The sequence below is a fragment of the Passer montanus genome, unplaced genomic scaffold (genome assembly GCF_014805655.1).
Source record: "Passer montanus isolate IOZ18808 unplaced genomic scaffold, ASM1480565v1 scaffold1, whole genome shotgun sequence".
Lineage (NCBI taxonomy): Eukaryota > Metazoa > Chordata > Aves > Passeriformes > Passeridae > Passer > Passer montanus.
The window spans coordinates 19,479,800-19,495,134 of record NW_024356504.1 but is presented as its reverse complement, the minus strand read 5'-3'; the positions used below and the strand labels follow the sequence as shown (position 1 = coordinate 19,495,134).

At 46.3% G+C, this 15,335-nt stretch overlaps 2 protein-coding genes across 5 annotated transcripts in view; one reads left to right on the top strand and one right to left on the bottom strand.

Moving 5' to 3' along the window:
- Nucleotides 1-2,321, top strand: part of OSBPL11 (oxysterol binding protein like 11) — a 39,575-nt gene extending 37,254 nt beyond the window's left edge. For all 4 annotated transcript variants that reach the window (XM_039701500.1, XM_039701319.1, XM_039701409.1 and 1 more), the window contains one exon: nucleotides 648-2,321. In XM_039701500.1, the coding sequence (XP_039557434.1) occupies nucleotides 648-725 (78 nt within the window). In that variant the 3' untranslated portion in view covers nucleotides 726-2,321. The remainder of the gene's footprint in view (nucleotides 1-647) is intronic.
- LOC120498661 (TGF-beta receptor type-2-like) overlaps nucleotides 1,778-15,335 on the bottom strand; it is a 34,397-nt gene continuing 20,839 nt past the window's right edge. Inside the window, exons 3-7 of the mRNA XM_039701705.1 lie at nucleotides 15,126-15,328; nucleotides 11,367-12,157; nucleotides 11,113-11,254; nucleotides 9,814-9,941; nucleotides 1,778-6,062 (exon numbers count right to left, since the gene is read on the bottom strand). Coding sequence (XP_039557639.1) covers nucleotides 5,850-6,062; nucleotides 9,814-9,941; nucleotides 11,113-11,254; nucleotides 11,367-12,157; nucleotides 15,126-15,328 — 1,477 coding nt within the window. The 3' untranslated portion in view covers nucleotides 1,778-5,849. The remainder of the gene's footprint in view (nucleotides 6,063-9,813; nucleotides 9,942-11,112; nucleotides 11,255-11,366; nucleotides 12,158-15,125; nucleotides 15,329-15,335) is intronic.

Sequence of the window (15,335 nt, the reverse complement as noted above, 5' to 3'; positions counted from 1 at the left end):
AGATTCTCCTTACAGTGAAATCTTTATCTGTTACACTGCAGTAATGTAATTCCCCCTCTTCTTCCCATAGCTGTGATCTAATAAGGGTTTAGAACATAGGCTAAAAGGTTTCTCCCTCTTGGATGTATTCCAGGTTTGTTTTGTCAAGTTCAGGACTGGCTTCCATGAACGTTTTTGTTCTCTAAAGCTGTATTAGTATGATCAGCTCGAAGTTAGATAGTTGTATTGTTAGATTTGCAAAAGATGAAATTCTGTTGCTAGTCCAGGATACAGATGTACTCAGGAAACATTTAAATGTGATCCTGAGCACCGAATTTCCAGGTAAGCAGTTGGGCTGAGGTAGAGCTGATAATCCTGGCTAGCTGCCTCTCCTGGCTGCTTATTTGGCTTCTGCAGGTAATTTGGATCACACAGTTGAGAAGAGTGGCTTTTTGACTGGGTTAATTACAAGTGCAGTCTGATCCCAGAGAGCCAGGGGCTGGTTGGAGCCTGCACGTGTGTGAGCAGCCTGCAGTGCTGCTCTCTGTGCCTCAGTCTGCAGGAGTTAAACATACCAGCTCTGTCCCTCTGCTGTTCACAGCCATCAGTCTCATCATTGTGTGAAGGCAGTGTCTTTATGATAACCATGCTTTCTCTTTAAATTGCAGGGAGATGGCTGGGTTTACCATAAACCCCTCTGGAAAACAGTCTCTGCCGCACAAACTCAACAAACAGACAGTAACTAGAAAAAAAGCTGCTTTAAGATGAGTTTTCTGGTTTTACTCTCCTTTTCCTCTGTCTCTCAGAACACAGTAATCACACTGAGTGTCCCCTTTTTATGTAATTGTGCAAGTTTAAATGAGCATAAAGAAATAACTATACTAGGGCACTTTAAAGCTATTTAAAAAAAAAGGTAAAAATCCCAGTTGTAGAGACAAACCTGCCAGGTACATTCAACCAACTTGTTTTTTTGTATGATCCAAGAGATTTTATCTGCATTGTGTAAGATTCTTCCAAGTAGATCTGATTGCAAAAGCTGCCTGAGAGAAGAAGGAGCCTGTTGGATTTCAGAGTGACATAGGAACTCTTTTGGAATCTGTGTCAAGCTCTTTAATCACTGAAACCTCCTCAGTGCACATGTAGAAAACAGCAACAGAAAATTGCTGCTTTTATGCCCAGTAGTTAACCTCCTTGGCAAAAACTGGAAGGGTGTTTGGAAGATGTGCCTGAAATCAGTATTAAGAAACAACTGGATCATGACGACCTTTTCTTCGGAGAGAACGCGTGCATGCATTGGAGGAATATGGGATGTACGTAGAGACTACTTTTCTTTTTTATGGATTTATAAAAGCAATTAGAGGTGTAACCATGGAGAAATTTTTCCTCTGAAACGTTTTAATATACTTGAAATAGTTGACTTGAATTGGAAAAGTAATTTGAACACTTTTCAACTCTAATTTTATTAAATCTCTTTGAGTGACTGGTTTTTCTCAAGTTATAATATAATGAGATCTGGCCTGTTTTTTCTCCTCCAACTTCTCTTCCTGAGGACTAAGGCTTTAAAAATGAACAGAAAACATACAGTTTTGTATTTAAATTTCTCTGCCCATCTAATAGTTTCAGAGATGATGTATCAGTGTTACAAACTGTCCTTTGGGTTGTTTTGTTTTTTCTCCTGTGGTGTTGTTCAGAACAAAGCAGTGAAATGTGACCTTGAATACATGGACTGTAGGTCCTGGTTTTTCATCTTACCATAAAAAAACCCAAACAAACATCTGATTATGCTGAGGACTGAGTATTGATTTGAAACGCAATCAGATATCAGGAAACTGTATTCAGGTACAAACATCCTCTTTTTTTTTTTCTCCTTTTTATAACTATTTTATTGAAGTCTAAGAATTGCTGGCAATTAAGAATAGTACTTACTATGGCTTTCGTTATTGTTGTAACTACAAGCTACCTTAATTTTTCCAACAGTGGTGCCTTAATCTGTTTTTTCTTCTGATGTAGTCTTCCAATCAGTGTATATAACATTATCTGCCACTTCCCAGCCATGGCAATGGCTGCACCTGATCCAGCATCATAAAAACTCACAACTGTGTGATCTGGTAAGATGTTTTCCATAGAGAAGATGCAATTGTAAGAATGCATCAGAAGGTTTAAATAACCATGTTAACTTTCAACACAAACTGAAAATCATGCAAAAAAAAATAAGAGTTGGGTTTATGCACAACTGTTTTGATCCTCTTGTACATTTTTTTTGCTGTGAAATGCACTGAGATCTCAATGCAAGTCATAGTCCGTTTGTGAGAAGTGGGGGGGATAATAAAGCTACAAAATGATTCATTTGTTCTGTCTGCTTTCCTAGAGATCAGGTGACCAGGAAGGAGTAGGTGGTTGTTTTCTTTCATGCTGGAGATCTGTCTGGGCTTTCCTTGGTCCCAAAAGTGGGATATTTTGGCACTATGTGCTTGAGTGGTAACTGTTCTCCAGCAGAAGAATGTTTTAGGCCCTATTTGTCTTGTTTGTGATATTCTATACATCCATCCTGTTGTGATAGTTTTGGATATCCATTGGGCATTTTCATGCTTAACCGGGAATAAAAATAAAAATTAAAACAGTGGGATTAGTTCCTCCTTGTTTCTGGGTCTGCGGCACATTTGTGGCACATCCTTGGCCAATTCCAGGATTTGGGGTGGGAATTGTGGTGGCAATGTGTGAAATTCTTCCATGGTTCATCAGTACCTGCACCAAAATGGGGCTGGTAGGGAAACAGATTAGCACTGTATATGTTTTGTAGTTGTTTTATCCATGTCACATGGCACATTTGCTTTAAATGAACAGCAAGGGCTGTGGTGTGAGGCCCAGCTTTTAATATTGCAGCGATCAGAGCAAAACCAAACCTTTTGCAGCTGAGTGCACTCCAGGGATCAAACTTAAGCTAACTAAAATACAGACTTACAACTCTGTCTCTAAACTCAGCTTAAAATTTTGGTTTGGGATTTGTCAAGGTGATGGCTGTAAATGAGACTGAAAAGCTCCCATGTTGACCATAACCCATTTGTGTTCCTTATATAATACTATTAGTCAAGTAATTTCTCTTCCTTCCTCATCTGGTATGCTTGTGGTTTTACACTGTTACTAATCTTGTTGTGTAAAAATAGACCAAATACTGAAGAAATACTTTGATAAAATTCTTGAAATGATTTCTTTTAACATGTGGATGTTTCTAGGAAAAAAAGAAGGCAAAGCTTTCCTTTACTCAAGTGATCATGAGAACTGGAATGGTTCCTGATATGGATTTAGTTATGATACAAATTTCTGCTTCTAGAAACAAAGGACATAGTTGAAAACCATTTAAAAAGAAAAAAATCTAACCACTGGATATCCAGCTTAAATTGTAATTGTGATTCTTCTGAGAATGGCAAACACCCTGCGGAGTAATGGATGCATTTTTAACTCTGACCAGATTTGATTCTCTTGCATAACTGATGTTGTTTCCATCCTGTACCTTCTGGAGCAAAGGGAAGGGCTCAGTGCTGCTTCCTGTGTAGATACTTGCTAGAACCACAGTGTGTTCCAACAGGGAACATGGCAAAGTAGGACATTGGCTTATGTTACCGTCTGTCCTCTTGGCTTGACTGAGCCCCACTGAAGTTAAGAGCAGAATATTCATTGATCTCAGTGGTTTTGGGCTCCCTGAATCATAAACAGATCTTGGCTCTTAAATAAGTGGCTGTCTTTAGAGGTGCTGTGCAGCCTGCTGCTGCTCATAGAAAACAGAGTGCAGCAAGTCAGCCCTGTTGTACACAGGCATTCAGGTGTGTAATCCTGATGGATTTGTGTTTTATGGAAAAAAATGCACTGTGCAAATTGGGTTGTTCAAGATTTTGGAATATTTGGAATGGGTAGGGGAAAAGATAAAGTTTTTCAGCATATTTATAGTATGGAATGTCAAGCCTAGGATGAAATCTGTCTTCCCAGGAGAATTTGGATTTCAGCCACCAGAATCAGAGATTCAGCCTTCAATGTCTAGTTTGCACAGGCTGATCCCCCTCTGTCCCTGTCACCTGTGGGAAGAACAGGTCAGAGTGTCTTTTAAATCCTTTTGAGCATGGAAGAACAAGTGAACGCGTTCATCAGTGTGTTCAAACAACTTGGTGCAGAACTTGGTATGGAAATTCTGCACAAAATACTATGGGAAGGCAAGATTGGACAGTCTAGGGGAGAGTTTGGTGTTACTGTAGTTTTTTATCTCCATGACAGAAAAGCTGTCCCCTGCTCCGTTTCTCTTGTGCTAGAGCAGTGGTTAATATATTAAAGAAATGAGGCTGAAGTCAGGTAGGTTGGAAAAGATGTATTTGTGGGGAGCTGGGAAGGGTGTGCTTCAAGAGAAGAGGACTAACTTGAAAAATTGTAAGGTGTCAGGAGGTAGCAACCAGGTGAAGATTAGTGAGAATGACAGGTGTGGTCACAGTTGCAGGTGACATAAGTGGTAGCTAAGCAAATTTTTTGTTGTTCGGATTTGATGCAACCTAATTCATTTTCCTTCTGTCCTTCTTTGAAGTGTTTAGAGACAATTTGTTTCTAGGATTTTAATTTAGCAGCTGTAAAAACAGTCCAGTGAGATGGAAACCATAGAGAGAGAAGAAAAGGTTTTTATATGGGTTAGTGCTGTCATAGCTGAGCATTTAAGAGAACCAAACCAGCCCTGCAGATCTGTGTCCCTGCTCCACATTGAGGAGTCTCAGCTGCAGAAAACTTGTGGCTGTGCATGGTTTGCTCCCTTCCCATGCAGCTGTGTGGTGGCAAGAAATGTATTCCTCTCAGATGCCATCCCAAAAAATACACCTCTGTGTAGGTGTCAGGTATGGGCTTGCAGGACTTTGGGGCACCTGAGGTCTTTGCTCCTAAGGGTGGAGGGATTTGCACAGTACCAGGGTTCAGGGCAAGGTGTGAAATTACCTTTCCTTAATTGCAGTCCAGAATGGAGGCAGGCTGGGTTGATCTGGTGATGGTGGGGATAAAGGTCTGAGTTCAGTCTGATCGTGTTTCCCCAGGTGGGGTAACCCAGCAGGGGGGTGTGGGAGTTCCCAGAGGAATTGGCCAACACCCTTGTGTTGACTGACGCTGTTACTGAGGCACAGATCTGGCTAGAGGTGGCTGGAAACTGGTCTGATGGGGGAAAGGCTTGCCTAGATATCCTGCATGGAGAGTTCTGAGGGTGAAGCAGCCGTGTCTACACTCTCAAAGAAGCTTCACACACCCACCTGACCTATCAACCCAGGAATTCCCCAGTGAGCAAAGGTATGTTGGAGTTGCATTGGATCAGGCTTTTACAAACTGGATTATTGTGGATCTTTGGACAAGGTTGCATGAGTGATTTTCTTGGATGTCAGCATTTCTTCCATAGAGGGTATAGTACATCTCATTTTTTCCTGCTACAACAGATGTTGTGTGTGTATGTGTAGGCCATTAAAAAGAGGAAAATCGTTTTAATCACTGCAGAATAAGCTAGAAAAGAAACTCGTGATGACAATATGGAAGGACTTTAAAAAGATAGACGTGGAATTCAGCTGCTTATTAATAAAAGATTAAACATTATTATTTTAAAAAATAATAGAAGGAATGCTTTGCATCATTATACATTTTAAGTAAGTACAAAGTCAGTTCATATAATAATGTTTCACTTTAGCCAAAATATTGATTCCTCAGTTCATTGTATCTGTGGGAGGAAACAGATCTTATAAATAATTTATGTACTAGATCTTAGTTCCATTTTGAAAAACAGTGAGGTTTTTTTCCCCCATGACCTAAATGCTTCTCCCTTATCCTCTTGTTCCTCGTGATGAGGACTTTTGCCTGCTGCATCACTGAACGTTTCTGCTCCCATCAGTGTCCTGGAGCTCCCCACCTGGAGCAGCTGTTTTGCTGGCCTCATTGTCCGTGTTGTTGTTGAGGATGTCATCACAATCCATCTGTGCCATCAGGTTGAAGCGCTCGGCCACGCAGTGGGCGGTGAGCCGCGCCTCGGGGTCGTGGTCCCAGCACTCCGTGATGGTGTCGCACAGGAAGCGCATTCCCTGCAGTCAGAAGGGCTGAGGTTAGGATCAGAAGGCAGGAAGGAGAGGATCTAACACAGTTTTAGTGTTTTACCAGAATTCTGACAGCCTCCTGCATGAAGGCTGGTTTTGGCCAAGCTTAAGCACAAGAGGAATCAGCCTTGGTAAGTTGTGGAAGTGCTGATGCTTCCACTGGCACTGCTTGTGTTAGAGCAGCAGCCTCAGCTCTCACAGCATCTGCTCCCAAACATTCCCCATGCTCCCTGGAAACTGGCTTGTGTTGGCTGTGAGACTTAGAGCCTGTTTCCTTCCAGCTTGTATTTATTTCCTGTCTGAGCCTTGCCCATTTGGATCAGAGCACCCTAAAATCAGGAGGGGCAGGAGAGGTGTGGACAGTGACTGTAGGCTGCTGGCTGATCCCAGGCCTCTGGGTTTGAGCTGCATCCTGCCTGTTACACCTGGAGGGAGGGGTTGGGGAGGGGAGGAGGTGGTTTTCAAAGGTAGGTTTGAAAATAATTTCTTACATCTGACTTCTTGTTTTAGTGGCATTCTGAAAGGCTGTGCTGTGCCAAACACTCATTTCAGTGTCCAGCTGAACATTGTTCTCTTATCATAAAGGAGTGTTTTGGTTGAGATGGGCTGAGGTGCTTCCCAGTTTACTCCAGAGCACATGGAGTTCCTCTCAGCTACAATGCTTACATCTCCCAGAAACCTGGGGGTTTTTTGTCTATTTGTGTAGGGCTCTGAAAGAGTCACAATATTTGGGGCCTGGGAACAAAATAAATGGTAGTATTCAGCTGGTGCATCCCCCACCCTTTAGCTAGTAACACAGCTAGCACCAGAAACTGTCCTGAACCTTCCCTCGCCCATGTAATTCCATCATGTGCTATTGCTCTTGGCATCATTGTCAACTAAAGTTGGAACACATTGGAAAAATCATTATTCTAAATAAAGCTTTGTGGTTTTCAGTGGGTTTTATGTATTTCTTAATTTGCAATTAAGAGAACCCTGAAATTTCATGTGGACCCACACAAGAGGAATATCCAAGTCCTACAGAAATAGTCAGTTCCATCTGCCCTTCTGCACCTTACTCACTGAGAGAACTCACTGCTGTCTGCTAAGGTTCATTGTGTTAAGTCTTCCATAATAGACACAGATTGGAGAGAACAGGATTGTACAGCAAAACTGACAGATGGTGTGTTTCAGCACCTCTGACGTCACTTATTTATTAGCTTAGTTGAAAGGATTTGAGGGTAATTGATTACCTGCAAAAATGAGCTAGCTTAGGTGAAGCTTTTAAAGTCATCCTGTTCTCAAACAGGACATACAAGGTTTTCTGTACTTATTTTTCCCTGAAATTTACATTTATTTGCAGTTTGGCTTGTAGTGCTGATATTCTTTTGCAGGTATAACTGAAACATCTTGTTTGGCTTACAAAATGAACTTAGTTTGGCTGTTATATTTGATATTTGTTTTTCTAAGATTCCAAAGGATGCTGAGTTGTACAAATGTATTTTTAGTGGCATTATTGACTTAAGCTGCCACTGCTCCTTCCTGTCCTGCACCAGCCTCTGGTTGTTGTAGTACATCAGTCTGTTCAGCTGCTTTATGAACCAGATTCAAGAATTTACCTGGCCTAAAAACCCTTTTTTTCCTTTTTTTTTTCAATATGCTGGGGTGTGAAACAAGGTAGAAGCACAGACCTAAGGGGTCTGTAAGTTATCTGGGAAAGTGAAGATTAATTTCTTCAGCTGACTTTGTTGTGGAGCCTTTCAAGCAGTTGCCCACCAGCTGCTGTTGGGTAAGTCAGCCCTGTCAGGGAAATTAGTGCTGACACTTGATGAAAATCAAACATGGTCTTCACTTGACTGAGAGCAATCCTCACGGTTGAAACGTGGAAGTTTTTATGACTTATTGTCACTGGTGGGAACATCTATTGGTGCCTCCCATTCAGCTGAGTGACTTGTCACCCTTTCTCGATGTCACCCAACACTTCCTCCCACGGGAAGCCAGCCTGGACCCCCAGAGTGGCACAAGCCGGTGGCTTTCTGCTGCTTCCCAGCAGATGGTGCTGCCCAATTCCTCATCCTAGGCAGAACTGTTGCAAAATGCCCAGAAAAGGCTGTAAAGCCAGGCTTGTAAGGAGATTAATCAGAGAAAAACTTTCAGCAACGTAATATGGCTTTTCTGTTCTTCCCCAGCGGCCATCAGATGGTCCAATAAAAATTCCCACCTTATAAGCCTTGCTATGTTTGCCTGCTACAGCAGCACAACTACAGCAGCATTATTTCTGGGAGGTGACTGCAGCCAGCCTCCCTTCAGCCCTGGGAAGAGCACAGTTATGCTCACACTCTATCAAAGTGTGATTTTTGACAACCCAAGCTTCTGTATATTTTTTCTGTGGTTTCAAAGTTTATCAGAGACCCTGTGAGGTGAATGACTGAGCTGAATACTCAAAGGCTCCAAACATGTGGCACTGCTGATTGAAGTTCCTGTATTTGCTTCTGTCAATGAAAAAGGCTGGGCGAGCTCCAGAAATGGACTCACCAACTGATGAGGGGTCCCACAGAAGCCATGGATTCATTTGGTCCTGTTTGCAGTTTTGGTCAGTCGGGTCAGCTGTGAGTCTTTGGACAAACATGGTTTTGAGAGGAGACATTGTAGGGAACGTGTGGCCTCCTAAGGTTGAGAAATTCTCTCTTTCCTTTGCAGAGCCTGTGTCTGTGTGCCAGCAGGGCAGAGTGGGAGCAGAGGCAGTGTGTTTTATGGGTGGATATTGCAAAACAATTCACTGAGCACTGCAAAGCTCTGAAAGCCAGCAGGCTCGATGTTCCAGCTTGATTCTCAGGTGAATGGGAGTGTTGGTCAGCAGATGGTGTTTTTCCACAAGACATGTGAAATTCAAGAAATACCAAAGTCGGGCAAGATGTGGAAGTCGCAATCAGCATGCCTGTTACCCCTCATGTCCTTAGTGTGTGGCAGAAAGCAGTGGCCTGGGGCAGAGCACCCTGTCAGGGCCAGGAGGGAACTCTTTTTCTGTAGCTGGCTGATCTGGGTGTGCTTGTGGGTGGTTTTAACAGAGTACATTTTGTCACTGCTGAAATGTTCCTGTTCTAGAACACTGGGTTATGCCCTCTGTGCTGACACGTTTGCTTTCAGACCTTTTGAGGGCTGGTGAAAGACTTCCCTTGACAAGAACCCTGAGCCTTGCGGAGCCCCTCTCAGCTTCACTCACTTTTCCTGAGTGTTTCACATGAAGGAGATGCTTCCTGGTTTGCCCTGCCTTGTAGTGATGGAAATTTCTCTCATGTTGAAGGTAATTTTGAGCTTGAAAAACCCAGGCAGAAGGCTGGATGTGCCTCCCTTCCCCTCTGTCCCTGCTGTGAATGGCTGTGTGTGAGGGACTGCGTGTTTCCTGAGCCTTCCAGACAAGTTGCTGGGGGAGAAGTGGGGCAAAATCCAATGATTCATGGGAAGAGCTGCATTGAAGTGCTCCATTTTGCTGTTATCCTCAGGGTAACTGAAACCCATCACTGCCATGCACAACTTGCTGATCATGGCTATTGATCAACACGTTCTGCTGTGTCTGTGGCTGCTGGCTTTTCTGCAACAAGGGAAGGAATCCAGTGGGACTTGTGTGGGCCCAGTCGTCCACAGTGGAGTTGAAAGTAGAGCCCAGGAGTTCTGCCCACTTTCCCTTTGACTATAAATTTAATTTTTCAGGCTGGTTTAGTGAGGAAGGACGATGTGTGTTGCTCTTTTCCCAGCTTACCTGGTGCACCAGCCAGCTGCTTGGGATCTCGGGCCGGCCTCTGCCATGCAGCACGATGTCCCTCATGGTGTCCACACAGGGCTGTTCCTGGACTTTCGACCCAAAGGGCAGCTCATAATTCTTTACCTCTGCAAGGAAGCAACAGCAGCATTACAGGATGTTTCTAATGCATTCCCTGCTTTGTTTTTGTATGGCCCACTGGATGAGAGTGGATTTGTTTTTAACAGTCTGCAAAAAATAAGCAGATCTGGAAACAATTGAGAATTTGGACACAGAAATGTAGTGCTGGGTTTTCACACAGAGGTTCTTTTCAGAGACATCACCAAGGAACCATCTGACCTCCTCCCTGAACCCAAAAGATGCAGTACAAAGGACCTGGTTTGTCTTTGGGTGAGACAATCGGAGCAGGCAGAAAGTACTGTGCTGGTGGAGGATGGGACAGGTGACTATGATGTGAGAATTTCCAGATTTCTTCTACAGGCAGAGGAGAAACAGCCCTTCGAGAAGACCAACCCCATGTTGTGGAAAACCAAGGAGAAACTGGCTGTTGGCAGAGGTGAGAGGCCACCCTGGTTTCTGCCAGCTCCCACCCGGATGTCAATGTAGGTGAGATATGATCAGGGAGAGATGGCCTGGGCATGCTGGCTTGGGAACAAAGGATGCATGGGGCATCCAAACCAGGCAGGGGCCTCCCACTGCTGACCACGGGGCTTGCAGGGCAGTTGGAGCAGCTTTGTGGCCAAGGGTTGAGGGTTCCTGCAGTTCTATGGGCTTGTATTGTGAGTAGGTGGGACAGGGAAGGAAGGTGAATGGGAGCAGGCAGGGGCTAACTGCAGGGCAGTTAATGAAATATTTTGCTACACACAATTGTAGATGCCAGGATGGCTGGCTCTGGGAAGTGACAGAGTGTGTTATCCTGTCAGAGGCTGGGGGTTGTGAGTCCCCATTACAACATAAGCCTCTCTGGTGTTTTCTCAAGGTAAAAATGGTTGAGGAGCAGAAGGCACCTTTGGCTTTTCCTGCTTGGTTTGCTTTGCATCACCAGCACATGCTCCATGGGACTTGGCAGCTCATCAGCTTTGAGCAGGGGCTGGACTAGATATCCCCGTGGGTCCTGTCCTACTTGACCACTGAGCCACCCCCCTTAAGCCATGGCACACAGAGCAGGGGAATCTATCACCAACTCTTGGCAGCCCTGCAGAGCCCTGGACCACCCCAAGTCACGTCTTGTGCCATCAGTTGGGATGTGGGAGTAAGGGAGCAAAAAGGCACACAGCAACCTGGTTGTGATGCTCCTACCTCCTACCACTTCACATCTGGAGGCCATTTCCCACAAAACAAGGGCCATGGAGTAGACATCCATCTGCTTGAAAGACTCCAGGTCTTCCAGGTTCACTCTGGACTCCAGCACCTCTGGGGCCATGTACCTGGCGGTGCCCACCTGGCCGCAGAGAGGAGAGAGGCATTAGCAGGGGTGGGCGAGGACTTTGGCCACAGGACACGGGGGTGGCTGGCAAAGGCTCCTCCAGGGAGGGCTGGTGGGTCACACTTGCCTGCCCGCTGTTGGCAAAGTCATCCACGGTGAGGGAGGGGTCGAGGCGTATGGCGATGCCAAAGTCGCAGAGCACGCACTCCTGCTCGCTCTTCACCAGCACGTTGGTGCTCTTGATGTCGCGGTGGGCGATGGGGATTTTCGGGCGGCCGCAGGCCGTGTAGTCGCTGTGAAGGTGGGCCACCCCGCTCACCAGCGACCCGGCCATCTTCTGCAGGTCCATCCAGCTCAGCACGTGGTGGGACAGGTAGTCCTTGAGGTTGCCCCGGCTGTGGTAGGCGGTGATGAGCCAGTACTCCCGGCGGGGCCCCGTGCCCCGGTCCTCGGCAGTGAGGAACTGCAGGACGCTGTCGTGCCTGAGGCTGGTGTCGGTGAAGATCTGGCTCTCGTTCTTCCAGGAGGAGTATTCCTCGCAGGGGAAGATCTTCACGGCCACAGTCTCGTACTGCCCCGAGCGGCTGTGGCTCAGCTTGGCCCTCCACACCTCGGCGAACTGCCCCTTGCCCACCATCTCGTCCAGCTCGATGGGCAGCAGCTCAGCGGGGCGGCTGCTGCTGGCTGGGCTCTCATCCATCAGCACGGACAGCTTCTCCTCCCGCTCGCCTGCCTTCCCCTGCTCCGGCAGCACCGGCGGCTGTCCCTGTTTGCCACCCCACGCCTTGGCTCGCTTGCGTCGCCTCTGCGTGCGGCAGAGGTAAAATATCACCGTGACCATCACCGCCACCAGCAGCGGGGGCAGCAGGCTGATGGCAGCCACTGGGATCACCTCTTTGCTCTGCAGCATGGAGTAGCCTGAGGGGAGGAAAGCAAAGGCGAGGTGCTGCTGCTGCGGGTCTGCCACAGCTCGTTTTCATCGCGCGGAGGAGGAAAATATGCAAAGCTGTTAATGGAGCGCAGCCCTTCCCGGGGCCGCACAAGGGCTCATCCCCACACAGAGCCCAGACGTAAGCACTTAGCAAGGGGGGTGACTGGTTTTGGTCTCAAATTTAGCTCCATTTATCAATGGAATACACAGGCCAGCATCACTTGGATGGGACAGTGTGGCACAAGAGACTGCAAAGGGCATTTTGGGGGGGTCCCAAGCACTGCTTGCGCTTGTGGCAAAGGGAGCTTGGCTGGAAATAACAATGATAAATCTGAGACAAGGCTCAAACAAAGCAAATCTCTGAGAGGGCTTGGGGCTGGAGCTTTGCTGGACCCCTGTGGTACACAGAGAGTCAGGAGTGATGCTGGAGGTAGCAGTGTGCAGGACCACCCAGCTCAGGGGAGTGCTGGGATGCTTTGCAGGATAATTAGCACACAGGAGCATCATTTCAGCAATTTTGTCTGCCAGTGCTGGCATCTCCCTCCTCCTTACAGGAGCAACCCCAACAATCACCAGGGCATGGCTGCATTTGTTTCATTTCTTTTAAAACCCCTGTTGGCCTTCAGATTGAGAGGGGGAGGACACACACACAAAGCCATAACCCTCACACAACATATAATTGTCTGATTCTTTGATGTTCATGATTCCTGGAATAAACATGCTGACTTCAGTAGAGATATTCAAGTAAAATCTTACTCAGAGGTTTTTCTGCCAAGTATAATAACCCAGGGGAAGAGGGATAAGAATCATTCCATAAGCAAAACTCTCGCTGCTTGACCTCAGTGTGTGCAGATCATAATTCAGGTTCTGGAAAAACAGAGCATTTAGCTATTTTCCTTGGCAAATTTCAAAAAAATGTGCTGCAGCTAATTTCTGCAAGGCTGTGAAAGCGTTTCTAAAATAGGCATCAGGTTTAAACCACAAGATCAACCCAAACTGATATAAATCAATAACTAACTCAGGAATATGTTTATTTTGGAAAGTATTGGGCTTGGATATCACCTACTGCTTTAATGGATTTACCCGATGCTTTGGATCCCATCTTTGAAACTCTGAAGAAAGAGAAGATCTTTTTAAGGGAGTTGCGTGCACAAGTCCCGAAAAGGGGAAGTTAACACAACTTCAGGAAATTCCTGCATGAGGATGCCCCTTCCTGATGGAAGTCTTTTGATACACAGGGGCTGCAGCAGGGCTTAGACCCTTCTATGGAGAGCAAATGTAGTTGATCTGGCAGCAACCACAGGTCTGTAAACCCACACCTTGCTGAGCATTGCTGCATGGGTCTGTCCATCCCTGCTGAGGGGATATGGAGCACAGGTGGAAAGCACTTGCCATGCTCCACCCTACCCAGCATCTTCCTGAGGTCTCACCTGGACTTCTGTGTGCACAGCTTTAGGAAATGATGACTCTGTGTGCTCATTAGCATGGTGTCTGGGCTCTGATGGAGTCCCCTGCATCCCTAGTGCAAGGGCAATGCCACCCAGCAGCCCAGACCTGAAAGCAAAGCTTAAGGAATCAAGAAACAGGAAAAAAAATCTGTCTGCTTCAGCAGACGAGAAGTGCTTGTTTCTCTGCTCAGGAGTTGTCTAGACCATTGAACGTGACAATAATTTAATATTTTGAATGCAAATGATCCCTTAAAGCAGAAGGAAAGGATGTAAAGAATGGGGTCTGTGAGCCTGGGGTTTGCCTAGGCTGGCCCCTGGCCCATACCTAAGAGGAGAGGTATGGGCTGCACTGGTCTTGCTCCCACTTCCAGCGCTTTCCGCGCCGGCTGACAGGAGGAGGCTGGTTATGGAGCCTTTGCTGGGGGTGGCATTTCCAATGAGCCACTTGTCATTTTTGTGTGAAATTGCATATCCCGGCACCAGCTTTGGGATTTGACTGTCTCTCCCTAGAAGTGTGTGTACCTGTTATGTTTGGCTGGGGAAGCAGCAAAGAACCGCCAAATTTAGCATCACTTGCCTCCATTTAAGTGGCTTGTTTGTTCAGAGAATTTGCATTTCATGTGATGTTTTTCTTTTTTCCTTATATTGCAGGAGAAGCTATACCACTGGCTCACAGGTTCTGCTTAGGCTCATTTTCAGTATCTCCTTGTGTGATTATGGAAAATTTGAGGCATTTCATTTTGCTTTTGTTACAGGTTGGATTGTTGATGGACACTTGGATAAACCTGGTCCACTTGGGACTGGGGAGGTTTAGACAAGCCCCCAAAGGTTCTGGTTGGAAATATTTCCAAAGCATACGACCCTCCTGAGGTATAGAAATGAGTTGCCTCTTAGTTTTCCCTCCTGTGGATTTACAGCTCCCGTTGGATCTCCAGCCATGTGCAGCAGCAGCCAAGCCACGCTCGTGTGTGTGCTCAGCACTGGGGTGGCTCCAGCTGTCCCTTCCCGGGAGAAACACTGCTGCAGGAATTCCCAGGGGAGGCATTCCTGTGTGCCCAGCCCTGCACCCAGCATCTCCAGCTCTTTGGTTACAGCCATGAGGGATGCCAGCAGTTCCTGTGGGTGTGTTCTGGGGCAGGATTTGCTGCAACGTGATTTATTTAAAGCTTTCAGAGCTTTTGACTCCCATTACGTTACACCAGCCCCTGGGTTCCCCATCTGATTCAACCTGTGCTGAAGGCACAGCCCACTGAGAGATACGGTGGGTTTTCCATCACCTGATGTTTCCAGACAAAGGCTGAAGGTATTTCTGTGAGGAATGCCTTGGCCACAGACAAAATGCTGGGCTCAGTAATGGGGTAGAGATTTCAGCTGGCTTTTATATAGGGAGGTGAAAGAAGATGGCAAAAGAGCTTCCTCTGCCACTGCACCTCCTACTCCGCAGGAAATACAGGGGATTTGTCATTGGTGCTGCTCCCCCATGAACAGCATTAACAAAAGCACTCACCATTGGTGTGGTTTTCAAAGATGAGTTTGTCGTTGCACTCCTGCTCATCCACACAGCCACAGACGTAGATGACGCCGTCCTCGCTGGGCTGGTGGCTCATGATGCAGCGCGAGGTGTTGTAGTTGGGGACCATGAGGTTTTCAATGGGGCGCTGGGGGTTGTGGCACAGCGTGCTGATCCTGATGCTCTCGTTGTCCTGTCTCCTGCAAG